Here is a 26,101-nt window from a genome sequence, read left to right on the forward strand (position 1 = left end):
TCGTGCGCGTGGGGGGTGCCCGCACATCGGCGACAAACCTTGCAGCCATATGGCTGTGATTGCATGCCATGATGGCGGCCACGGCGGCGTCCGTTCGCAGAACAGTTCAGACAACAGCAACAGAGCCAGTAATAGATAGGCTTTCGCCTATCGCAGTTTAGCTCAGCAAAGTGCCCATATATTTTTTTTTTTATATGTATGTAACGTTTTGCAAAGCTAGGCTTATTACGTAGTCCAAAATTTTGTCGCCGCTGGCCCCCTAACGACCTCACCAGTTGCGAGCAGACGGCGGCCAGGAAGAAGGTCCCGAGGGCCGTGCTGGCGGCGCTCAGCAGCACCGCCAGCAGTCCGGCCGCCACGGCCAGCGCCAGCGCCATCTTGCACACGCGCACTCCGGCCAGGGAGAGAAGGCGAAGCGCCACGCGCGCCACCAGGCTGCTCGACTCCGTGACGCTGCCGCACAGCAGCGCCGCCGCCACGAGCCGCATCGCCGACAGCCAGGCGTCGCGAGACGCCTCCTGCGTTTCGCCGCTAGTCGCTAGAGCGTTGCGCGCGAAGCGAACTTGTTTGCGTACGCGCGACTCCTTGCTAAATATTAGGCACAAAACCAACTTGTTCTTACACGTTCGACATCTTGCTAGACTTTATGCTCGAAGGAAACTTGTTCTTAAACGTTTGAGTACTTGCTAGGATTTATGCTCGAAACAAACTTGTTCTTATACGTGCGACTCCTTGCTATACTTGAAGCACGTAACAAATTTTTCTGATACGTCTGTCTCCTTGCTAGACTTTAAGCACGAGACAAACTTGCTCTAATACGAGCGAGAAGACCTTATGCTCGAAGCAAACTTGTTCTTATACGTTTGAGTACTTTAAGAATTTACGCAAGAAACAAACTTGTTTGTATAGGTTTGAGTCCCTGCTTGACCTTAAGCACGAAACAAACTTGTTTGTATACTTTTAACTCCTTGCTTGACTTTAAGCTCGAAGCAAACTTGTTCGGACGTAGGTTTGAGGCCGTTCTTTTTGTTTCTGTATTTCATTGCAATTTAAATTGTATTATGCGTCAGGCGATTTCTGACGCGAAAAAAAAAAGTTACTCTCTGTAGATGAGCGCCGGTACAGTGCACAACCTCAGCTCACCGGGGAGGCCAACGGCGGGAGCAGAGCCAGCGATGGCAGCGCCACCGTCTGCACCGGGACGGCGCGTGATGTGTACAGCAGCGCGGAGCAGCACAGCGCGTAGACCAGGCGGAACTGCAAGCAAGGTTGAGCAACATTGAGCTGCTTGGCGCAAAGTATGGTACCAGTCAAGTTCCTTACCACGTCTGGTCATCTTGAGCTGACAAGCGGCGTGCATACAATGCGCGCTAAGAATCGCGTCTGCGAAGTATTGCATAGTTACGAGCCGCGGAAAGAGCTCAAATTTTAAACCGAACCCCATTTGCCTTTCTCCTCGCGGCAGCCGCGCTCCAAGCCGGAGGACTGACGTATATGTGCAACTGCGCCTACGTATATGTGTCTGCGCTGTGACGTCGCTCATAGTGACCCGTGACTGCGTGAATTATTCAGGGCAACATATGCTATCCGTGTAATCTGTTGCTTCAACAGACGAATTAAAGTTTAGAGAAAAAATGGCTGTGGCTTAGGTAAGGTTAAGCCCAGGATGCGAAGCATACTAGCCTTTATTTTAGTTGTTGAACCACTGTTTAGCCTGGTGAACTGCTGTTGCTTGGCTATATTTGGTTCGGCTAGACGAAGAAACAACTCATGCATTACTGCTTCGCCTTCAAGAGTGGAACGCGACAGCGTTCCCGTCGACCCGCCAAGGGGTGTAAGACAATGGGCTACAGGGCAGCGACTACGCGCCCCGCATTGGACGCGGTGAGCGTCGAGCAAAGCAGCGTTCGGCGCGGCAACGAAATGTGCGCCTGAGCAAGAGACGCACGCCTTAGAAACAGCTCGTTTCTAAGGCAACACCGCATTCACTAGAGGCGCTTTTGTACCGCTTTGAAGCATCGTACTCGTGGCTCAGTGGTAGCGTCTCCGTCCCACACTCCGGAGACCTTGGTTCGATTCCCACCCAGCCCGTCTTGCAAGAGTTGAGCCAAAGCCACTTCTCCTCTGCCGTGACGTCACGGTGTCACGTGGTTTCAAGGCAACACCGCCGCGCCTGAGGAGCTAGGTTGAGCTCTCGTAATATGCTTCGCATAATAATAGAAAACATAAACCGATTGTCTGCGTGTTTTCGTTTTACTTCGCACTGCAGCAGAAGAGATGCACTTCGTTTCGTCTGCTTGTTCCCCCGTCCAGCTGTCGGGCGCGCCGACAACGAAGCTATGACATTTTAACGCGATAGCGTTAAGGAGCTCGTGTCGCAGAAAAGCCGGTGTCGTCGGCGTCGGGTGTCGGCGTCCGCGGCGTTGACCGTGAGCGATAAATCACGGCAGGCGCTTGATAAATAAAAAGCAACTTCCAAGATTGGCTCGGTGGGAATCGAACCAGGGTCTCCGGAGTGTGAGACGGAGACGCTACCACTCAGCCACGAGTTCGATGCTTCCAAGCGGTACAAACGCGCCTATAGTGACTGCGGTGTTGCCTTCGAAACGAGCCGTGGAAAGTTATACTGCGGTGTATATCGGTAATTATGAACATGTAACGTACAGAAGTCGCAATTACACGAGTTGCGAAGTGCGTTTCCGCTGCATTTCTTCTGCGCTTTCCGCACACGCAGAGCCATCTTGCGGCAAACACAGAAGACCCCCTCCTCTCAATGTACGGCGCTGCCCCGACAGGAGGCGCGCCGCGCGCGCATTGGAACCGCTGCCAGGCGCGTCGCGGTCCCGACTCCCTCTCCCCTGACGACGCTTCGCCGTGCTCCCGGTTGCAGAATCAAGCGCCGTTCCTTTCTTTAGATTACTATCTATCTCTGTGCCCGTGCCGATCATGACGTTTGGCTGGCGTAGATCGTTTCCCCTCCGAGACACCGAGTTCTTTGGTTCGTTCCGTTCGCTCAGGCGCGCGTTTCGTTGCCGCGCCGAACGCTGCGTTGCTCGACGCTCACCGCGTGATAGGTGGGCGCTAAGTCCGATGCGGGCGCATCGTAAGTGATCGCTGTGCCGTAGCGCATTGTATTATACCCCTTGGCGGGTCGACGGGAACGCTGTCGCGTCCCACTCTTGAAGGCGAAGCTTAAGCGTCCTCCAATTTTTCTACCCTGTTCCAAGACGCGATCATGCTCTGTGATTCGCTTGCGTCTGCCTCAGTGTTCGTGTAGGGCTAACTTATACCGTTAGCCAGGTGTTCTCGTGCACAGTGCACAAATTCGTGCGCTGTGCGAAACGAGGCAAACACAAAAGCTCGCGCACGACGGCGTCAGAGGAAGTGCGCCGCACAAAAAGAAAGCGAAGGAAAAAAAAGGAGGCGTGCCCCGTGACATATGCGGCGCGCGATCCTCGAACTCCGGTATGGGAGAACGCAGGGAACGAATTTCGCTTGCGGAGTCTAGACGGGCCAAGCGGAAAGAGTGTCCTTGTTGGCGGTGACGTTCACCTCCTGAAATCATGCGTTCGCGGCAGTGAAATAATTTTTAACCCGGCTAATAAAGGGACCCTGAAACGATGTTGACGATCTTGCACATACGTACCGAGTCGATAGAGTAGGTCCTTCTGATCATTAATTAACGCATCTATGTGCTCCGCGTAAAGCGTGTAATTTATCATAAAGCTTTAAAACTGTACATCGCTGCCGATCGAAGCACATCGCTCGGCTGAATTTTAAGCCGCCCCTACCCATTTGACCTTACTTGCCTCAATGAAGTTAGTTGGGCGAGCTATCCGATTTGCTGCCCAAGCCGCATCATCAATAATTTTTTCAGCCTTATGGTGAACAAATGTTGTTCGTATTAGTTGGAATGTTAGTTAATTTGTTTCTATGAAAAGAAACTAAGAGAAAGAGAATGCACAAGAACAATTTCTCACTACACTTAACACTTCCAGCACAGAGGAAGCGTCGTCTGCCTGTGTTACAACGTGCTCCATTTCGAGGAGAGTTCCGCGGTCAGAGTCGGTCTCAGTCTTCTCGTGAGCACCATGATTCGACTTTCTTGCGTTGTGGGCTGCAAACGTAGCGACCGGCAATATGTCAAGCCGTCACATCATGTCCCTCTGCAAGGCAGCAGACGAGCGGACTGGCTGCAGCGCATCAGACTGCCGCTATCCGATCGGCGCCAGGATTTGCGCGTTTGCGGCCGTCACTTTACACCGGAAGATTACTAACGCAATAGCGTTTCGCGAGTCCGTTATTAGGGTAAGCGCAAGCGTAAGGGGACAGGGCCTGGCCGTTTAACCGTGTCTTTTCACGGGATGAGCAGAAGCGCAAATGTGAATGGTCTGCATGGTGCAGCCACCTGGTGGCACAGAACTAACCACACACAGTATCAGTAACTAAATGTATTCCTCTTTTCTGCTGTAAATTTTTCGCAGGAGTGTAATCGTTAACATGTTTTTGTAAATGTTTAAAATGTTTTACACTTGGTTAGGGCAATATTAGCGCCTTTCTTTGGCTGGTTAAGCTCTGCGCCAACAGGGGGCTGGACCGTGCATAGCGATGAGGCTGCTCGCGTACCTCTACGCTGATGTTCCTTCGTCAGCTTGAGTTTATGCCTCCACGCATCCGTCGACACGCCCAGCTAGCCTGTGGTTACCGAAATACTAGACACGTTCGGCGTTGCGACAGAATGCTCGCAACGCACACTGCTTCGATAGCTCTCACTTGGGGTCGACTGCCAAGTAGCTGGCGGAGAGTTTGGAGAGGCTTCGCGCGCTCGCTCCTAGAGAACCGGAAGTCGACGACAGGACGTGCCATCATGACGCAGAGCCATTGAAGGCGGAGCTTAGCCCCGATCACTCGGCGAACGAGTTGAGGAGAAAATGCATGGCTATGGAGGAGGGTAACTTGTAATCGTCCATAATTCTCCTAATACGAGACGCTTCACACAAATTGTGGTGCGAATGATTAACCTTAGCTGTGCCTTACGCGTCTACAAAATTTGCGCGAACCGTTTCAGGGGCCCTTTCATGAACCAATTTGAAAAATAATTCTTGCAGCAGAACGCTCCCTAGAGGGCATTTAACAATTTACACCATATAACCAAAGCTTGCTATGTGCCCTGGTGAAGGGTTCTTTAATGGGATACTTATGAGATAATTATGGCACCTGTATTAATAAACTAACTGTCCACAAGCAAATAAAAACGCTCTTGTCATCAGAAAAGCCTTGGTGAACCAGGAAAACTGAGAAGACGGAAGACTGGTGGCGCCGCCGCCCAGTAGAACACGTAATAGCTCGGTGTGATGTCAGAAATTTTGACGGCGTGTGCTATGGGCCTAGTTAATTGTATATCGTGAAAAAAGGGTGATATATTCTGAAGGAGCTAAAGGCTGACTTGGCAAATTTCGCAAACTTTCTTTGTGCCAGCAAGTCCCACATACGAAAGTATACATTAAAATTTGTGACGTCACACTGACGTACCAGCGCGGGTGTTCCCGCGTAAAATACAACAAATTTAACTTTGACCTGCATTTTGTCATCTAATCATCGACGCAATATTGCGAAATTAACGAGAATAGAGCTTCCAAATAGCTCATTAGTTTATAACTGATATAACGTTTCTCTTTAGTGTCCCTTTAACGATATTAAAATCGGTGCACGGACCATGAATAAGGAAGGCAGGTACATGTCTTAAGTTCATTCTTTGTCTTTTCTTGAATCCTGAACTGTGGTTATTTAGTACACGCTTCAAGAAAAAAAAATAAAAAATAAAGGAAAAGGCTAGCAATCAAGCTGTGCTATCTTGTGAGGTAAACAAGCAACGCTGCAAAAAGGTGTTATTGGCTGACGGCGTGCGGAGTAGTGGGGTTACGTGGGGTAGTAAGGCAGCTTGGACACGCAGCCTCTACAGAGCTTCCCTCGGGCACTGCGCCAATTTCGTCGCGATTTCATTATGCGGCAATGTTTCGCAATCCGACAAGAAAGGTGTGCGGACACGGGCGCGAGAGGAGGCCGACGGACAACACAAGCGCCGACGCAAACACGGTGCAAACACGGGGTTTGTGTTGTCCGTCTGCCTCTTCCTGTGTCCGCGTTCGCACGTCCAACTTTTTTTAAAAACATGAATGCCTACCAACTAGCTAAACTATCTGCCTTTCTAAGTTTCGTAATCTCTCTCGAAGGCAAAACTGATTGAGGTGACGCTGCTGCAAGATAGCAGTCTCAACGCTGATAGAATCAGCTCGAGCAGTCTCGTTGGCTGATGAATCGCCAGCCATTGACGCAAACCGCGAAAATTAAGCTCTCACGAAAAGTACGCCGTTGGTGGTAGCATTTTAGCAGCCCATATTACCTGGGAAGCTTTTCAGCAGACGAGCAGGTGCTTTTTGAGCGCTCCAGACGGGCTCGCAGCAGGATAAGAGCCACAGCCACGAGACTGGCATCAGTGGTACAGACCCTCGAGGAGAAATATCTTGAAGCAGCGCCGATTTCTCAGCTTCAAAGTGAATCGGTCGCAGCAGCTAGCTGCGTCGCGAGAGTGGTCTGGCGGCCCTTTCATTAGTAGGCTGAAATTTATGGGGGTGTGCCAATATTTTTGGAATACTTTTGGAATATTTCAGAACGACGACTGCGCCCAAGTAAAGATGAAATCGAAGAAAAAAGTATGGTAAATTATCACGTCGCGCGCATAGCATATACATCAAACATGAGAACTTACATAGTGGAGCGGGATACGTGACACAGACTGTACGGCGATCATTCGCACTGTCTGAAGAGTCCTGTGCATGCGAAGAAACTACTTCTCTGCTTCCAATGCTCCATTTGCGCTTTTAGTTAACAACGCTTCATGACGTACTATGTAATGACCGAAGCTTGCTAAATTTAAGGACACTGGGATGTGAACATCGTTCTTTTTGTATTGATTGTGATAAAGGCTGTTAATTATTCGTAAACTATTTGAAAAAGTATTCGGTAGTTGATTCGATTCGCTTCTGTCACCGTTCGATTTGTATTCGATTCAGTCTCAAAAATCGCCACGTGCACACCCCTCGCTGAAAGAGAGAGCGACATTAAACGACCAGCGAAGCTTCCCCGATTCATGTCTTTGTCATTGGGATAGAAAAAGCTTCGCACCGTGGCCTCGCATAAAACGGATATGCAATTCCAGGCCTTGCTATGTACGACGGGGATTACTTTTACGCCGATGGCGACTGGGAAGCGCTTTGCCCTGACGCGTAAAAAAACCTTCCAATCATGGCTCTCACACTGAACGGCGAAATTCCGTTCATCCTTGCATGGATGAAAGGGCTAACGGGGAAGATCCGTGCTTGCTTGAAGTTAATAAAGCAAAGGAGCGGTCGCTGAAGTTGAGAAAAAAGGGTGAATTTTTCACTAATGTAGACGTTGATTTTTCTTGAATACCTAGTCGTTGGTTCAGGCTCGACATCTCGAACATCGCGAAAACAGACGAAACATGTATGAGGGTCCGCTTCTTTCTTGCCTTTAATACAGGTTGAATGCGTTTACCGCACTTCTTTAATTATAGCCTGTACAGCTGATCTGAGAAAGCGTGCATTAAAAGAGCAGAGTTCCCATACTGTATGTGCCACCATCTTGCGTATTATCCGTCAAGTCCACAGCTGGGGAGCAACTGCGTGCAGCCTATGTCTCGGTATATATTACCCCACCCGGACGTGGTGCAATGGCGGTGCGCCGCGACCAGGGCTGTGACATACAGAAGCGCTCAATAAAGCGCGCTTTACAAAGGTTGCAATATGGGCTGGTCGGTTTAGTAGCATTCCGAGAAAAACAGCCCACCATCAGGGCCGCTGAAAGACAAACAACGCCAGTGTGGTTTCACCGTTCAGTGGTCCTGCTGCCGTGCTGTTCTTCTCGGAAAGCGAGTATGTCAGACCCCTCCGGAAGGAGCCGCCTGAATCCGTCACGTCGGGCCGCCTGCCGGCATCTTCCCGCCGTCCGGCTCGGCGCCCGTGAAAACCCCGTCCCGCACCACCATGCACATGTGAGCGAAGAACTACACATTGCAAAGGAATAACGTGCTATCTGACTTACCGGGGCACTTTCGTTAAGCAGCGGCGACAGGACAAATGGAGCGCTGACGGCGAATACCAGAGGAAATAGGCCCTGTGTAGAAACGGCTCCACGATGCATGGCGACCTTACCTCGTCGTCGCCTTCTTCTTCTGCGCACCTCGATCACGCTGTTGATGTGGATTCCTTAAATAATGGTACATTATAACAGCGTCTTCGACTGCACCGCGCGCGTGGCGTAACATTGACCCTATGAGAACTTCTTAACAGAACCGCATTCGCTTCGTCGGCCTCTTCGAGCACAGTTGTCGCGAATCAGATATTGCACGGCTGCGTTATGGTGCGTATCCCCTACACATATAGAGACTGACAACCGATTTCGAGAGACGCCTAGTGAATAAACTTCGTATCGTGCAGGTTGATCGTGAGATACGTACAAATTTACTTGACACCACCTCGAGAAAGAGTGACAGAGGAAGCTCTTTATTGATAGGCACATTGATTAGCCGGCAAAAATTCGCCTACATGCTACTGTGCAGCGAACCGGCAGGAGGGAAGACCCCAGAAGAAATAGGGAGAGACCGAGAAACATTTGTCTCGAGAGTCAGCGTAAAAGAATTCTTTCTTCGCCCAGACGAATTGAGAAAAGAGCTGCAAGTCATATGATTTCATCGACGCCGTCTCGAGTTAGTTGTTTAAGCCATTGGCGCACACGAAAAAGTATAACGCGACGGCAAATGTAGCTGAAGAAGCTAGCTTTAACGGTCCAAGTCACTTTGACTACCGAGGACAGCTAATTGCGCATTTTGAATAAAAACACATTGGAATGGCTTTACATTGATCGGGCCCACCAGAATCTACCGTAGACCGGCTACCATGCATGCGCCAGTCTTCAGCGTCTTTCGCAATATCACGCCATTCTTACGGCAGTGCCTATACGCACGTGAACTTGTGTCCGTTAGCAGAAGAAGAAGATCGTTGCGATGAACGCCATGAATGCCTCTAGGCGTTCGTCTACGACGTCAGACGAGATTAGGCCCCCGGCGCGGATCCAAGGAAGTGATAGCGAACCCACCTTCTTCACCTGGATCAGCACGAGCACCAACAAGGCCTTGACCTCGTTCCTCGAAGGCTGCTCGGCCCTGGCACTGCAGCCGAATAGCCAACCAACGGCGCTGCGCCCTCTTGCCTCCGAGGTGCAAGTGCTGCCTGAGCAGCTTTCAGACCAGTTGCCCGTCACCGCAGGGCGCCTCTTGCAGCTGTGGGTCTTCGGCGCCGTGTGCACCTCGTTCTTCATCGTGCCGCTCTTCTTGCTCCTGCTTCCCTACTGGATCGGTCACACCAAGGTCGGTGCGTGGAAGGATGTTTCGGCGAGGAACGTTGTCCTTACCGACAACGCCAGCAGGGGCACAGATGACGACCTGTTCTTGGGCTTGCCAACTTCCTGCCGCGCGGAAAGCTTCGGCCCTGTCAGCCCCGATGACCTTACCGGAATCAACGATAACTACCCTGACAACGGCGCCTTGCGACTTTCCGTACACCCGTCGGCTCCCGTGCTCTGTCTCTACAACAACTCGCTCTATCGGCATGCTGACGGTCGCGACTTCCTGCCGCGTCACCTGCCTCTCAACCTCTGTTCTGGCCTCGTTTACTGGTCCATGGGACTGTCGGCTGGCCGACTGAGGAGCCGGGTGCCCGAGTTCGACCGACGCTACGGAATCGAGCAGCTCCACAGGGTTCGAGCAGCGCAAGGTTCGTCCATTCCCGTGTATGTGACGGTCGGAGGTCGCGCAGAGGACGCCGCAGACATGTACCTTCTCGGCGTCAGCCCACCGACGCGCTCACTCTTCGTGGCAGACGTGCTAATGAGCATTCGGCGGCACAGGCTGGATGGCGTCCTGGTCCACTGGGTTGCTCACGGCAGCGAGCTCTGCCGTGAGCGCATGAAGGACCCGCTCACGTGGCTCGCAGACCTGCTTGCCGACCTGCGGGACATTCTGGCGCTGAACTTTCCCGAGGGCGCTGGCCTCGTGGGACTCATGGTGCCCGCAGACGTCCCGCTGGCTAACTCCATGCTCTCGCAACTCGGAGACCGAGTCGACATTGTGCTTCTTGCAACCAACATGGCTACCGAAGTGGTGCCCGCGGCAGAAGGACCCATGGCCTCCTTTCGTGTCATGAAGAACTTTCTCGAGAGGCTCCGCGCTTACGCGAAGCTAAGACCGAAGATATGCGTCAGCCTCTCCCTCGCCATCTACGCCAGACGAGGAGAGACGGAGCGTCCTTTGCCTGCCACCAACGTGAGCCGCAGGGTGGGGTACAGGGCCCTCTCTGAACTGTGCTCCGGCGCCCCATTTCGCCAGGTTGCAAACGCGTCCAAGGCTATTGTGCGCGCGGCGGTGGAGGATGGCACGTGGTATGCGGTGGATAGTTACGAGTCGCTGAGGAGAAAGCTGTCGTACGGCAAGGAAGGGCCTCGTGACCGCGACATGTGCGTACTCGTATATGATCTGGACATGGACGCGTACGTGGAGCCCTGCAGGGGCAGTGAGCGCTACATTCTGCTACGCCACGTGCTTAATGCCAGCACTGACGTGAACCTTTTCAATGTCCGCCCTTATCTTCCTTGACTGGATGTGTAGCTGCCGTCCAAGCCTACTTTGTTCTAATGCGTAACGCGGACAGTTGCAATCGGTACAGCATCGCCGCTTAGAACGAGAGCAAGGCATTCGAGTTTACTTATTCCTGTGTACATTTTGTAACTTCAGCGTGCGGACGCATGCAACTGAACTTAGTGACTGATTCTCCGTGTTCGTCTGCTTTACTAAGATTGCACGCGAGGATAAATGATTGTTTCTGAGCAACGAATATGAAGTTTTTTCTGTGAATGGTTTCTTTTGAAAGGCAATGTCAAGGTCAGAGAACGCCAAAAGGTCGCGCGCGCGCGACCCTTCGAAACGTTTTGTGACTAATCCGCTAGGGCAACGCGCATGCGCCGTTGTACCGAGAACCGAGAAGAAAGCGGATTCAGGAAGCACGCGACACAAGCGCAGTCTCGCATGTGGTTTAATCCGAAAAGCACCACAAATGAATAGTTGACCGAGGTACACATGTCAGGTGGGACTAAGTTGGGACGATCGTGGAAACAAAAACAAAAACAGTTATTCCGCGTCACAAAACAAATTATAAGAAAGGGAGTTAACCGAGGGGCCCGATTTTTATTAGTCATATTGTTACGTAGGAAGACACCGACGAAAAGCTATTTACAAGTATATTTACAAGGCAATACGCCGCAGTTGACCAAGAGGCAACAGCCCGCGCTAGCTTCCAATCGTCGTCTTCGTCTTCTTCCTGCTCAGCTCTTCGTCAGTGGGAATATACCCCGTAGCACTACCCCCGGCGGCAAAAGCGCCGTCCCGGAGCGACTAAATGGCTGGACTCTGAAGCAGTGTAGTAGCTCTTGAGCCTACTGACGTGCACGACATCACTAGACGCCAGAGTAGATGACGAGGTTGAGCTCACAGGAGCAATTTCATAAGTCACAGGCGTCACCTGGCGCAGCACGCGGTAGGGTCCTGTGTATCGCGAAAGGAGCTTTTCGGAAAGTCCAACGTGACGACAGGGCGACCACAGGAGCACGAGTGCACCAGGCGAAAACTGTACGTCACGGTGGCGGGCGTTGTACTGACGCTGCTGCGTGGTTTGCGAGTCCGTCAGTCGAGCACGGGCAAGCTGGCGTGCATGATCGGCGAGGGCGATGGCGTCGCGCGCATACTCGTTTGTTGAGGTCGCAGCAGGAGGAAGTACCGTGTCAAGGGGCAAGGTCGGTTCGCGACCGTAGAGTACATAAAATGGAGAAAATCCTGCGGTGTCGTGCCGGGAAGAATTGTAAGCAAAGGTGACGTAAGGAAGGGCAACGTCCCAGTCGTGGTGGTCCTTCGAAACGTACTTGGACAGCATGTCGGTAAGAGTACGGTTTAAGCGCTCGGTCAGGCCATTGGTTTGAGGATGGCATGAGCTAGTCAGCTTGTGTTAAATAGAGCAGGAACGCACAATGTCGGCGATAACGTTCGAGAGGAAGTTACGACCACGGTCAGTAAGCAGCTGTCGCGGGGCGCCATGCACTGATATAATTTCACGCAAGAGAAAGTCCGCGACGTCAGTGGCGCAACTGGTAGGTAGAGCCCGCGTGATAGCGTATCGGGTGGCGTAATCAGTTGCGACGGCTACCCATTTGTTCTCAGAGGATGACGTGGGAAAGGGACCGAGGAGGTCTAATCCAACACGAAAAAACGGTTCCACAGGGACGGTGATCGGCTGGAGATGACCGGAAGGTAGCACCTGAGGCGTTTTCCGACGCTGGCAGGGATCACAGGCAGCAACATAGCGTCGGACAGAGCGAGCAAGACCAGGCCAATAGAAGCGGCGGCGGACGCGGTCGTACGTGCGGGTTACGCCAAGATGTCCTGCAGTGGGTGCGTCATGCATCTGAAAGAGCACAGTCTGCCGTAGATGTTTTGGCACGACAAGAAGAAGATCAGGGCCATCAGGGAGGAAGCTCCTTCGGTACAGAATGCCGCCCTGGAGGACATATAGGCGAACGGATGCGTCGGTAGGTGTAGAGCGCAGACGCTCGATGAGTACTCGCAGCGATAGGTCCCGGTACTGCTCATCGGCGATGTTATCGAAGGCAGACACAGAGAAAATGCCGTCGGCGGTACTACTGTCGGCGTCGCCAGGCTCGTCTACCGGGTAGCGAGACAGGCAGTCAGCGTCCTTGTGTAGTCGGCCAGATTTGTAGATGACAGAGAACGAATATTCTTGGAGGCGTAAGGCCCAGCGACCAAGTCTTCCTGAAGGGTCTTTCAATGAGCATAACCAACAAAGCGCGTGATGGTCTGTGATAACGGAAAAGGGTCGGCCATATAAGTATGGGCGGAACTTCGCAACCGCCCAAACTAGGGCCAGACACTCACGCTCAGTGATGGAATAGTTGCGCTCCGCGGGCGAGAGGAGCCTGCTGGCGTAAGCGATAACACGGTCGTGGCCACGCTGGCGTTGGGCCAGTACTGCGCCAATTCCGTGACCGCTGGCATCAGTACGGACTTCGGTAGGCGCAGAAGGATCGAAATGGGCCAGAACGGGAGCCGTTGTGAGAAGATCGATGAGAAGCGAGAATGCCGAGGCCTCGTTATCGCCCCACTGGAAGGGACGTCTTTTTTCAAAAGCTCGGTTAGTGGTCGTGCTATGGCCGCAAAATTTTTGACGAAACGGCGGAAGTACGAGCAAAGGCCGATGAAGCTGCGCACATCCTTGACACACTTCGGAACAGGAAAGTGCGCAACAGCATGGATCTTGCCTGGGTCCGGTTGCACTCCGTTCGCGTTAACGAGATGTCCAAGGACGGTAATCTGGCGACGGCCGAATTGGCACTTCGATGCGTTGAGTTGCAGACCGGCTCGCCGAAAAACGTCCAGGACTGCTGAGAGGCGCTCGAGGTGCGTAGCGAATGTTGGGGAGAAAACTATAACGTCGTCCCAGTAGCACAGGCACGTGGACCATTTGAAACCGTGAAGAAGGGAGTCCATCATGCGTTCAAAAGTGGCAGGAGCGTTACATAGGCCGAACGGCATCACCTTGAATTGATAAAGACCGTCGGGTGTTACAAAGGCAGTCTTCTCGCGGTCGAGATCGTCCACGGCAATCTGCCAATAGCCGGAGCGAAGGTCAATAGAGGAGAAATAGCGAGCACCGTGGAGGCAGTCAAGGGCGTCATCAATCCGAGGTAGGGGATACACGTCCTTTTTGGTAACCCTGTTAAGGTGCCGATAATCCACGCAAAAGCGCCATGAGCCATCCTTCTTTTTTACCAGCACAACCGGTGACGCCCATGGACTACATGACGGTTCAATAATGTTCTTGGCAAGCATTTTGCGAACTTCGGTGTGAATAACTTGACGCTCAGCCGGTGATACTCGATACGGGCGGCGATGAATAGGAGGGGCATCTCCGGTATTAATGCGATGTTTAACAGCTGTTGTTTGGGCCAAAGGACGATCGTTAAAGTCAAAAATATCTTGGTAGGAAGTCAGAACGCAGTAGAGCGCACGAGCGTGCTCGGACGGCATGTCGGGTGCAATCATTTTCTGTAAGTTGGCGATGGTACAAGTTGCCGACTGCGATGGTAGAGGAGGATCGGTTGAATTGTCGTCTACTGAAATCGATGCTACAGAGTGATCCTCGAATGAGCAAAGTTGGGCCAGAGACATCCCGCGTGGCAGCACTTGTGTCGTCAAGGCAAAATTGACCACTGGCAGGCAGACGCAATTCGCCGTAATAGATAAAATAGTATGAGGTAGTGTGATCCCGTGTGTAAGGAGGACGTCTTGCATAGGAGCCGCGATGTAGTGACCGTCGGGCACTGGTGGGGATGACACGAAGTCAACGTAAGTCAGTGCCGAAGGTGGCAAGCGAACGAAGTCGACGGAACTGAGGCGAGGAAGGCGTTGTTCAGCGGGATCTAGAACAGGCAGGTCGAGGCGGAGAGTACTGGCGGAGCAATCGATGAGAGCAGAATGTGCGGTGAGGAAGTCGAGGCCGAGGATGATGTCGTGGGGACAGTGAGCGATGACTGTGAATAGCACAGTAGTGGAGCGATCGGCGAAGGAGACGCGGGCGGCACACATACCAATTACGGGGGCTGTTCCGCCATCGGCGACACGGACAACAGGCGTCGTGGCGGGCGTGATTATTTTCCTCAGCCGGTTACGAAGATCCGCGCTCATTACCGACAAATGCGCCCCAGTGTCTATGAGAGCTGATACAGGAACACCGTCGACTTGCACGTCAAGAAGGTTCAGGTGAGTGGGCAACGTCAGGAGAGGATTTGGCGGCGTAGGGAGCAATGCAGCGTCACCTCGAGGCGCTGCATCGTCTAGTTTTCCGGCTGGGAGCGGCGTCCGAAGGGAGTCGGCGAATAGGAACGACGGGGCTGGGGAGAGCGAGATTGTCGTCGTTGGGGCGAAGGCGAACGAGAATAGGGGCGGTTCGGCGCAGGAGAATCGGTGGCGGCATTATCTGAGCGGGCAGCATAGGGACGAGAAAGGCCACCTGGGGGGCAAGAGTAGGCAGTATATGTAGACTGGTTCAGGGAACTCCAGCGACTGTGGCAGTGCCGAGAAATGTGTCCAATTCGATGGCAGTGAAAACAAATTGGCTTGTCGTCTGCAGTGCGCCATTCAGAGGGGTTGCGGAAACGTGGTGGGTAAGAAGGTGCGGGACGGGGTGGAATCGAAGATGCCGGGTGGGGATCAGGGCGATGGGCCGAGCAGATGGTGTGAATACCCATGTTGGCGAACTCCTGGCGGACAACTGCCTGGATCAGGGAAACAGTGACTGCAGGTGCATTGGAGGGGCTGGAGTCGAACGCAGCCGGATAGGCGGCCTCGATCTCACGCCGGACAATCCTGGTAACATCGCCAGTGTTGTTGGGACGAGGAGTGTCGGCACAGGAAGATGTCGCTGGGGTGTTGGGCAGACGGGCAAACTGTTGGTCGATACGTCGGCTTTTAGCGAATTCCAGGCGGCGGCACTCTTTTACAACTGCATCCACCGTCGCGACGTTGTTAAATACGAGCAAGTTGAAGGCGTCATCGGCAATGCCTTTGAGGATGTTGGAGACCTTGTCGGACTCAGTCATGTGTGCGTCAACTTTGCGGCATAGAGCCAAGACGTCCTGAATGTACGTGACGTAGGGCTCCGTTGACGTCTGCACACGACCTGAAAGCGCCTTCTGCGCGGCAAGTTGGTGACCGTAGGGGTTGCCGAACAAGTCTCGAAGCTTTTGCTTAAGCGAATCCCAACTGGGCAGCTCATCTTCGTGCGTCCGATACCAAACTCGAGGTGTGCCACCGAGGTAAAACACGACGTTGGCGAGCATGATAGTTGGGTCCCACCGGTTATTGCGGCTGACGTGTTCGTAAAGGCTGATCCAGTCCTCGACGTCTTCCCCATCTTGTGCCGAGAATACGCCAGGATCACGGGGGGCGGAGAGGGTGATGTAGGTCGTCGAAGTGGCAGCAGGTGTCGGAGCCGGTGGAGTCGGGTTGGCGTCGCCGGGAGCCATGAAGGTAGGCTCGACGTACCGTCCACTGCGAAGCTCCGTGACGAGGTACAGGGAACGTCCACCTCTACCAAATATGTTACGTAGGAAGACACCGACGAAAAGCTATTTACAAGTATATTTACAAGGCAATACGCCGCAGTTGACCAAGAGGCAACAGCCCGCGCTAGCTTCCAATCGTCGTCTTCGTCTTCTTCCTGCTCAGCTCTTCGTCAGTGGGAATATACCCCGTAGCAATATCAAAAGAAGGCAACAAAAACTGACACTAAGGGGAACATAGACACATAGGGGAAATTACTTGTGCTTAATAAATGAAATAACGAAACGATAAATTAATGGACATTACAGTGGATTAAAAACAACTTGCCGCAGATGGGAATCGAACCCACAACCATCGCATTGCGCGTGCGATGCTCTACCAATTGAGCTACCGCGGCGCTGTTTCCCCATACACTTTCTTGGGCAGTTATGTGTACTAGTAGAACCCTGGGAAAGTTAGCCAGCGCCACCACTCACAGACCTTGGCGGCAGACGTGGAACGTCCTTCTTGCCGCAGGCGTCACGACAACGTGATTTTTTTGGGTGAAGGCAACTGGTCAATAAACCCACATATGCTAACTGAAGGCATCAATGTAGCCGGATTCGAGACCCTCGTTATGTAATAAACGAGAAGAAAGGGGGTTAACCGAGGGGCCCGATTTTATTAGTCATATCATAAGAAGTCAGCAAACACTGACAGCAATTCTACTTCCAGCAACCGAGCGTGACGGGCGGCGAATCATGAGCTGAGCTACGTTTTTCAACCAGTCGTTTCACCAAGTTTCACCTAGCTTTCACCCAGCTGACGTTCGCGAAGTAGTCCGGTGCAGAAAACGAGTCCCCGTGCCACGATCCGAGGGATTTGCCCCAATTTACTCTACTACACATGACATCACAGAAATGTTTTACTACATATATTGTTTCAGTTACGCTTGGTTTGTAAGTGAAACACACTGCAATATCATCTGCATATGCGAGCAGCTTCACTTCTGTCGCTGACAGTCTGAAACCATCTAATCTATGATTTTCAGTTATTGCGACGCGCATTGCTTCTATGTAGTTGGCAAATAACCGAGGACTGAGAGGGCAGCCTTGGCGGCACTGAACGCATGATGTTTAGGGGGCCCCCAGAGTCGATAAACAATCTTGTCGTGCGATTCTGGTACGCCAAGGCTACGCCCTCATTGATGATGGAACCGACATTAACATGGTCCAAGCTGTCAAACAGAATAACGTGAGCGACACAATCGAACACTCTCTCGAGATCAAGCTGAAGAACTCGAGCACACACCGCATTTTATGGATGTTCGCCCTTTAATGCCACAAGTTTCATGGTCTGCGACTATTTCCTTGATGACGCCCTGAAGTCTGGTCGCTAAAATGTTCATAAAGATGTTGTAATCGACGTTGGTTAATGATATCGGTCTATCGGCAGACATTAATTTGAGTTTGTCTATTTGACCGTTCTTAGGTATTAGAATCGTGTGCGCTTTTGCAAAGGACGGGCGGCGCAAACCTTTCTGCTCATGCGCGTCATTGAATACCTCTGCCAACAATGGGGCCAATTCTCTTTTAAATGCCTTATACCACCCAGCGCTGAGGCCATCAGGCCCGGGTGGCTTGCCCAGGTTCAAATCGTACCTTGCCTTTTCGACTTCCCTCTCAGGTAATTTGTCTTCTAATCCCTCTTTGGGTCATCACTCAATTGCGGCATGCGGTGAAGAAAATCCGCTTTAAAACCCTCTACATTCGCTTCCTGATGTGCAAAGTGCGATTGGTATACTACTTGAAGAAGGCGCGTCAAATGCTTTCACAGTCTTCACAGTCCCGTTGATTAGAACGTTAGCGACGTCGTTTCATCGTCCGTGCGCCTTTCTCTAGACCAAGCGCCCATTAAAAGCGCGACCCCCCCTCCCCCCCCTTCCGTCACGAAAGCATCTGCTCGTGCGCGCACGATGACACCTTCATAACGCTCCTTGTCGAACAGCTCAAGCATTTCAAACGACAGACGTCTGACACGTCTGTACAGGCGAGGGTCGCTGCATTCAAGCGTTATCAGCGTTTCAAGAAGTGTTCGTAGCACCCCCATTTCTTTCATTTCCCTCTCAAATTTTAGGCACCTCGATGCATCCAAGGCCTTCATTTTAACATTCTGTTTAAGGTATTCTCACTCCTACGCAATATTTCCCGCTACAACTTCGCGTATTTCATCAAACGCATCGCGTGCTGTCCCTACAAATGACTCATCTTTTAGTAGCAAGGCATTACATTTCTACAAATCCCAATTAAAAGCATGTCCCGTTTCTACTATACCTACATGACACTTAACCAGGAAGTGATCCGAAAACGACTCGGGTACAACAGAATACCCGTGGCATTTTGGCATCGTGTCCAACGAAATATACATGCGATCCAATCGCGCATAGCTACTGCCCTGAAAACGTGTAAAAGACACTTCACGCCCTCCTCCCAGGCACTCAAAAACATCATCGAGTTCATTTTCTCTTATTAGGTCACGCAAACCGTCATTATTGACTCCGTCTCAAACACTAAAGACACAATTGAAATCCTCTAACAAGATAACTCGCATATCACAACGGACATACTGTACAAGGGTCGAAAAACAAGGACACGCTCATCCACTGAATTCGGAGCGTATACACGCATGTGACACGATACTAACATCCTACATCACAACGTAAAAAAAACACAATTCTTTCAGATTTACATGAAAATATACTTTGAATCCGTAGTTCCGGCAGCTTTTTCACAAGAGGAATACAACCCCAAGACGTGCCCCTATCGCATGGCTAACCACCTCAAAATACCAAGTCGTGAAACGTCGAACCATGCTCCCGGTTTCCTCTCCGTCAATCATGGTCTCCTGGACGGCTAGTACGTCTATGTCGTGGTGTGTGACCAACCTTAGGACCTGAATTTGCCTACGACATGCCGCCAACCCTCTCACGTTTAATGTGGCAATAACTAGTGACGGAATTAGAGCCATCTTAACCTAAGACGAAAGTAGGCCCGGGGCATTGTGCTTAACGTTCACGACTTGCCCTCGGCTAGCCGTCTCTGGGACCATCCGGCTTGCTTCTGGCCGTCACCTTACTGGCTGTCATCCAACCTTCTGGCCGTCACCGCTTTGTCCACAGGCTTCTTTCCAGGCGGAACAATAGGTTTTGGTTTGTAGCCCATCCGCCTCCCATGAGGCGTCTTCGTCAGCGGCACCTCCCTGGTTCTGGTTGCACCCTCGTCCTGGTCCTTGGTCTCGTCGTGGGGGCGCTTACTAGGGCACAGAGTCGTTGTACACTCACTGTCGTTGACGTCCTCGTCCTCCAGCATTGCCGTCATGCCGTCGTCGGGCGCGTCTTCGTTAACGGCTCCGCAGCTTGACCAACTGCAGTCATGACCTGCACCGGCCTGCTCGTCTTCTCGGCAGCCTCAGCCACCGTGCCTTCTGCGCCGACGGTCGACGTCCCACTGACTGTCGCTGTCAAAACCAGGTCTCTGGTTCCTTTAGCGGCGTCCTCCGTATCGACCACATCTATGACGTGCTTTGCAGCAACGTCACTCGCTGCTGGTCCTGTCACGGCAGCTTAGGATTTGACGCAGTCAGCGTCAACGTGGCCGGAACGTCTGCACCTTGAACAGCGGGAGACTTTGCAATCACGACGGACATGTCCTGTGCCGTGGCAGCGCAGGCACTGCATGGGCCGCCCGGGAACGACCCCCAATACCTACCTTACGCAGATGCGGACCTGATGAGGCAGATCCTCCACTTTTATGCCAGTTTTCAGCTTCAGAAGCACTCTCCGGGTGGCTGAAGTCTTGTCTCCTATGTCTTGGACGCACCAACGCTCCCTGCTCACCATTTCCATCTCGCCGAAGGTTGCGAACACCGTCCTGATGTGCTCGTCGGAAACGCCATACAGCAGCCAGTGAAGCCTAAGATTCGCCTGCTGGTCCTGCAGGTCCGCGATAACGCACCCTTCTCCCTTCACTTGCAGTTCCTTCAGGACCATCAGGTGTTTCGGGGCAATCGCATCATTGCATAAAAACATAAAAATAATTTAGCAAACATGGAGGTACCGGGGATCGAAGCCGGGGCATCTCCCATGCAAATAGAGCGCTCTACCACTGAGCTATACCCACGGATCGTGGTTAAGCGTGAATATTGCGCGCTTCATGTAGCATTGTAACGGAATCGCCTGATCAAAAATTGAGCAGTTTCGATGCAGTCACGTGCATCATGGCTTGAACCGCTAAGGCCTACACTTACTACGATGTGGTGGCGGAGGAAGTCACTGAACGGAAGGCGACTCCTTCAGTTCCCACTGCGTGCTATTATGTGCGCAGTGCGAAATAATTGCTTCATCGTTGTTACTATTGCATAAAAAATAAAAATAATTTAGCCAACGTGGAGGTACCAGGGATCGAACCCGGGCTTCTCGCATGCAAAGCGAGCGCTCTACCTCTGAGCTATTCCCCCAATTTTTTTTTCGTTTTTTGCATGGAATTATCGGTAATGTCAAACCAATGCAGTTACATTACATATGAGCAGACATGAGAAACAAATTCACACATAGTATGTAGTCCAATGACAGTTCAAAATTCTGGCAAACAAACACAAGCGTCCAGACGTGAAATCCATTCAGGTACGGGATCATATGTAGCCACCACACTACGGACTTGAGCAGTCTCTTCTCGGAAGGTGGACCTTGTCGAGCGAGGTGGCTCAGCATGTCTGTCGATCATTCGACTTCTCCATAATGAATAAAGTCCTAATAACATAAAGAAATCGTATGGTGTACTACTGGATGTCTTTGTGAAAGGAAGGAGCCGGATACCATAATATGTGAAAGGAAAGTCTTTTGGTAGTTCTTTGTAAAATGTCCCAAAAATGAAATGCGTCAAGACAAAGTATAAAGCAGTGTTCTGTTTTGTCCGGCTGATTGCAAAGTATGCAGTTTGTATTCCAGGGTACATACAGTCCTTTTTCCTGAAGCCATGTTTTAACTGGCAGTGTGGAGGTGTGCAGCTTAAAGAAAAACGTTTTCGCTGCTGGCGCAATGCACATTCTATGGACACGGCAAAGAACATCTTGACAAGATAGAGACAGATATGGTTTTCAATACAGAGGTTCAGGGAAAATGTTATCTATAAGTGCTACATCTAGCGATGTGCGATCAACGGTGAACATATATTCAAGGGTGAATCTGGCTTTTAAGAATGAAATAGTGTCGACAAGTTCCTTTAGGAGGCCACACAACGGTAGTTCTTGAGAAAAGCGAGGTGTGATGCAAGACGTGCTCGATTAACTGCGAGAAGGAATGGATGACGGCCATTTCTAAAGTAAAATAAGCGCATGACCAATTGTCGCACAAACAAATGCACAAGTCCTAGGCCTCCCTTTTCCAGCGGGAGAAAAAGGTTGTCCCTTCTCATGCCTTCCCATGATGAATTCCAAATAAAACATGCAAATATTCTATGAAAGGCCTGGACATGGACACGTGAGCAGAGCAAGACCTGCAGAACATAAAGCTTAGAAGCGAGAAATGTATTGGATGCCTTAGCTCTCGCAAAAATGGAGAGATCACGTCGCTGCCAGGTTGTCACCTTTTGACGGATAGTGGTTATCGTGGACGTCCAATAAGGTCCACTATTACGGTAGTTGTCGAGAGGTACTCCAAGATATCGCAACGGAGACTGATTCCAATGAATATTCGCGAATACAGAGGGAGTGAGCGCCCACATGCCAAGACAAACGCCTCAACTTTTGTCAAAACTTACAGTAGCTCCTGCAGTCTCACAGAAACGCAGGGTAGCGTTTATTGCCTTGGTAATGCTTGGTTTATTGACGCAAAAAAAGGCAATGTCATCTGCATAAGCAAGCGCTTTAATTTCCTCATCGGCATACCTGTATCCTTTAATGCTCGAGTCGCAAAGCAAGCTTAAGCAAAGCGGTTCTAAGTATACGGCGAAGAGTAAAGGCGAGAGCGGACAAGCTTGACGAACGGAAGACTGTACTTGTATTATATCTGAGAGGCTACGGTTACCAATTAACTTTGTAGTGAAATGCTTATCACAAAGTGCTATACCATCGTATAATACATCCCCTAACTGAAGATGTCGCAGTATTGGAACAAAGGGTTTGGCGAGGTAAATCTGGAGAAGAGCTACTTGATCCGTAGCGGCCTCGAATTCCGCATGTTTGATGGTCACCTACTCATTTAGTAATGACTGTCTGCAATCTATTTGTCAGTACTTTTGCAAATATTTTGTAATACACGTTACATAACGATATCGGCCTATATCCGTTTACCCTCTTTGTAGTGCTCATTTTGCATACAATTTGTGTAAATCTGACATCGTTGATGAATAAACTTGAACTATTATTTCATCATCAGTGCTCTTTGGTATTAGGGTTGTGTGGCCCTGATAGAAAGATGGAGGAAGTTCACCATATTGATAGGCTTCCTCGAAAAGCTGCTCAAGAAAAGGACACAGGAATTGCTAAAATTTCATATAAAATTCAGCGCTAAGGCCATCAGGACCAGGCGTCTTGGCCTTCTGCAGCGTTTCGACGGCAAAATTAATTTCTTCTCGAGTAATTGGCCCATCAACGCTGAGTCGATCATCTTCTAAGTGTGGCATAAGCGAAATAAACTGATCAGCGTTTTCTTCGTATCCATTCTGAGGCTTAACTGCAGAGAAAAAATCTGTATAATGAGCTTCAAATAGACTTATTGTTTGGGACGTTTTTGTGTATATAGACCCACCGGACTCAATTTCCAATAGTTGCTTGGAAAGTGCGTATCGCTTTTCATCACCGAGAGCCGTTTTTGTGGGGTGCTCCTCTGTGAAGCGAGTTGTACGTGAAAGCACCATTGCTCCTTTGTACACTTCCGTCTCATATTTCTCTATTTGTGCGCGAACTATATTTATTTCATTGCTATACAACCCTGGTTCCTGGCTTTCGAAAGCGGGCAGCTTATGAAGTAGATCATGAAGGTAATGCTTTTCAGCTTTTTTTCTTTGAGACAGATCACATGAAATGGCAATCGCCTCATTTTTCACTCTATTTTTGAACATTTCCCATTGAGTAAACAATGGAAGCTGTTGACATTGTGTTATTTCTAGCCATAATTCTTTCACTTTGTTTACAAAACTTTCCTCTCGCAAAAGTTGTGTATTAAGTTTCCACAGTTCCCAGTTTGGAGCAAACTTGCGAAATTTTCGGGGACCCCATGAAACAGCTACTAATCTGTGGTCTGTGAAAAATACAGGCTCCACGGCGTAGTTGTGAATGTGAGACCACAGATTCGTCGAAACATACACACGATCAAGTCTAGCATGGGAGACGCCTTGAAAGTGCGTGAACAGCACCCAAAAAGGTGTGTAGGCTCCCACGTCTATTAGATTGTGGTCTTGCGTTAACTGATGCAGGAAAGCAGCACTTGCATCATAACAATTAGCTAGGTATGAGTGATCTCTGGAATGACAAACACCGTTGAAGTCTCCCAACAGTACCAAATCTCTGTCAGTGTCTAGGAGCGGAGCAAGTGAGAGGAAGAAAGCCTTCCTGTCACTCACTTTTGAGGGAGCATAAACGCAAATAAACCGCCAATTACGGGAATGAAAATAGAGGTCACAGAATATAAGGCGGCCTTCCCCATCAACACGGAGCGACAATGAAGAATGATTTTACTGCTTTTTGACTAACAGAAAGCATCCATCGGAAGCACCACATGCTTGGCTAATACACAGCTCGTAATCAGGTTGAATAGTTTGCAGCGTAAGGGTGACATCACCAGCAGACGGTATCTTTGTCTCTTGCACTGCACCAACATCAACTTCATGCTGCTGCTGACGCCTTATATTCCTCAGCCCACCTACGTCGAGTGTCGCTACACATAAGGGGAGGGCGAAGGCGGTAGCCATTTTGCTCACCTAAAGCTTTTGTTTCATCGCGCTTGGCCACAGGTAAATTTGTGGTCATGCTCCCTTTGGACTTCTTTGTGGCACTCTCCTGACTACGCTGATAAAACCGGCGCGGCACATTATCATCAGGAGAGGGAGTTCGCTGAGCACTAGGAGACACTTTCTCCGGCGCCTGTAGTGGACTTTCTGTTGCTTCGCTGTTGCATGGTGCCGGACGTTTCTTTGCCTGACTTACGTCCATCGCCTGTACTTCTTCTTCGTTGTCATCAGGGGGCTTGTCTTTAAGGCTTCCTAGGCCAGGTGGTCAAACAGTCTTCCTCGCCTGTAGCTTCGCTAGTATTACTTGAGCTGTTGTGACTGCTTGGCATTGACTTCAAGGACTCCTGGTCTTCGTCCCTAATGCCACCTGTAGTCTCTCCGGTGGCATCTACTACCTCTGTAGAATCTATGAGGAGGTGTAGGTGTGGCTCATCTGCGCTATATTGCCCAGAACGAAGATTATTGGCGTAGGTGGACACGCAGGCGTCCGCTGAGTGACCAAATCGGTGGCACTGTAAGCATCTCGGTGTTCTGCATTGTCGCCGAGCGTGTCCCACACGCTTGCAACGAAGGCACAGCGGAGGCCTATCGTGGATAAGTACGAGGCACTGGTGTCCATAAATGGACATAATGTGCGGTATTGAGCTTACGGTGATAGTGTTCTTGAGTACCGAAGAAGCCTCCCGATTTGTTGTCACCCACTGTTCCATACCAGTGCATCTCCATACTTCCCTTTCCACCGACTTCACCTGACCATAGGCCTGGAACGCTTCTTCAACGCGTCGTGGTTCAAGGTGAGGTGGAAGCCATAGTAATCTTAGCTTGATGTTTTTAGTTTCCGGATCTATCACCATGCACTTCAGCCCTTTGACATGGAGCTCACCACAGGCGATGAGGTTGTTGTACCGGGGTTGTTGGAGAAATATGGGAGAGGCCTTTGCCCTGCAGTGGGCGTAACCAGGCTGATGATGATGACAGGCGATGAGAGTCTGTTTTTGCCGCAATACAAGCGCAAGTAACCATCCATGCATGGCTCAATTCATACTGTCCGACACCTACAATATCTGAAGTATTCACTACCTCAAGCAGAGCGTCTCGGAAGTCAGGAGCACGGTATGGTCTGCCGCCTAAGTCCGCATGAAGGAAAGTAGATTTCAAAACGTCGTTACCGGTTGGTGGACGCGGGAGGACAACTTTGTAACTTGCATCTTCCTTCAAAAACGGGGTCGACGATCCTCGGCCTGGGACCGATACGCTGTTTCCAGCAGAGAGCATTTTCGACCACAACCGTTCCATACGGCTTCTTCTTGTGGTTAAGTGTTAATATTGCGCGCTCCATGTAGTATTGTAATGCAATCGCCTGATGAAAAATTGAGCAGTTTCGATGCAGTCACGTGCATTATGGCTTGAACCGCTAAGGCCTACACTTACTACGATATGGTGGCGGAGGAAGTCACTGCACCAAAGCGACTTCTTCAGTTCCCACTGCGTGCTATTACGTGCGCAGTGTGAAATAATTACTTCATCGTTTTTACTATTGCATAAAAAATACAAATAATTCAGCCAAAGTGGAGGTACCGGGGACCGAACGCGGGGCCTGTCGCATGCAAACCGAGCGCTCTACTTCTGAGCTATACCCCCGAATTGCGTTTAAACGGGAATATTACGCACTTTATGTAGTATCTCAATGGAATCTTATCAAAAATTGAGCAGTTTTGATCCACTCACGTGCATTATGACTTGAAGCGCTAAGGCCTACGCTTATTACTACGTGGCGGCGGAGGCAGTCAGTGCACCGAAGGCGATTCCTTCAGTGCGCATTGCGTGATACTATGTGCGCAGTGCGAAATAA

At 50.7% G+C, this 26,101-nt stretch overlaps 1 protein-coding gene and 2 non-coding genes across 6 annotated transcripts in view; all 3 read right to left on the reverse strand.

Moving 5' to 3' along the window:
• Positions 1–8,245, reverse strand: part of LOC135901857 (Na(+)/citrate cotransporter-like) — a 73,529-nt gene extending 65,284 nt beyond the window's left edge. For all 4 annotated transcript variants that reach the window (XM_065431692.1, XM_065431691.2, XM_065431693.1 and 1 more), the window contains exons 1-3: positions 8,125–8,245; positions 1,144–1,257; positions 273–518 (exon numbers count right to left, since the gene is read on the reverse strand). In XM_065431692.1, the coding sequence (XP_065287764.1) occupies positions 273–518; positions 1,144–1,257; positions 8,125–8,223 (459 nt within the window). In that variant the 5' untranslated portion in view covers positions 8,224–8,245. The remainder of the gene's footprint in view (positions 1–272; positions 519–1,143; positions 1,258–8,124) is intronic.
• Positions 8,246–16,588: 8,343 nt separating this feature from the next.
• Positions 16,589–16,661, reverse strand: TRNAA-CGC (transfer RNA alanine (anticodon CGC)). The gene has a single exon. It is a non-coding gene; the product is annotated as a tRNA-Ala (tRNA).
• A 4,026-nt stretch (positions 16,662–20,687) lies between these two features.
• On the reverse strand, positions 20,688–20,758 carry TRNAA-UGC (transfer RNA alanine (anticodon UGC)). Its single transcript has one exon. It is a non-coding gene; the product is annotated as a tRNA-Ala (tRNA).
• Positions 20,759–26,101: the final 5,343 nt, after the last annotated feature.

Source organism: Dermacentor albipictus, chromosome 2, assembly GCF_038994185.2.
Source record: "Dermacentor albipictus isolate Rhodes 1998 colony chromosome 2, USDA_Dalb.pri_finalv2, whole genome shotgun sequence".
In the NCBI taxonomy this organism is placed as follows: domain Eukaryota; kingdom Metazoa; phylum Arthropoda; class Arachnida; order Ixodida; family Ixodidae; genus Dermacentor; species Dermacentor albipictus.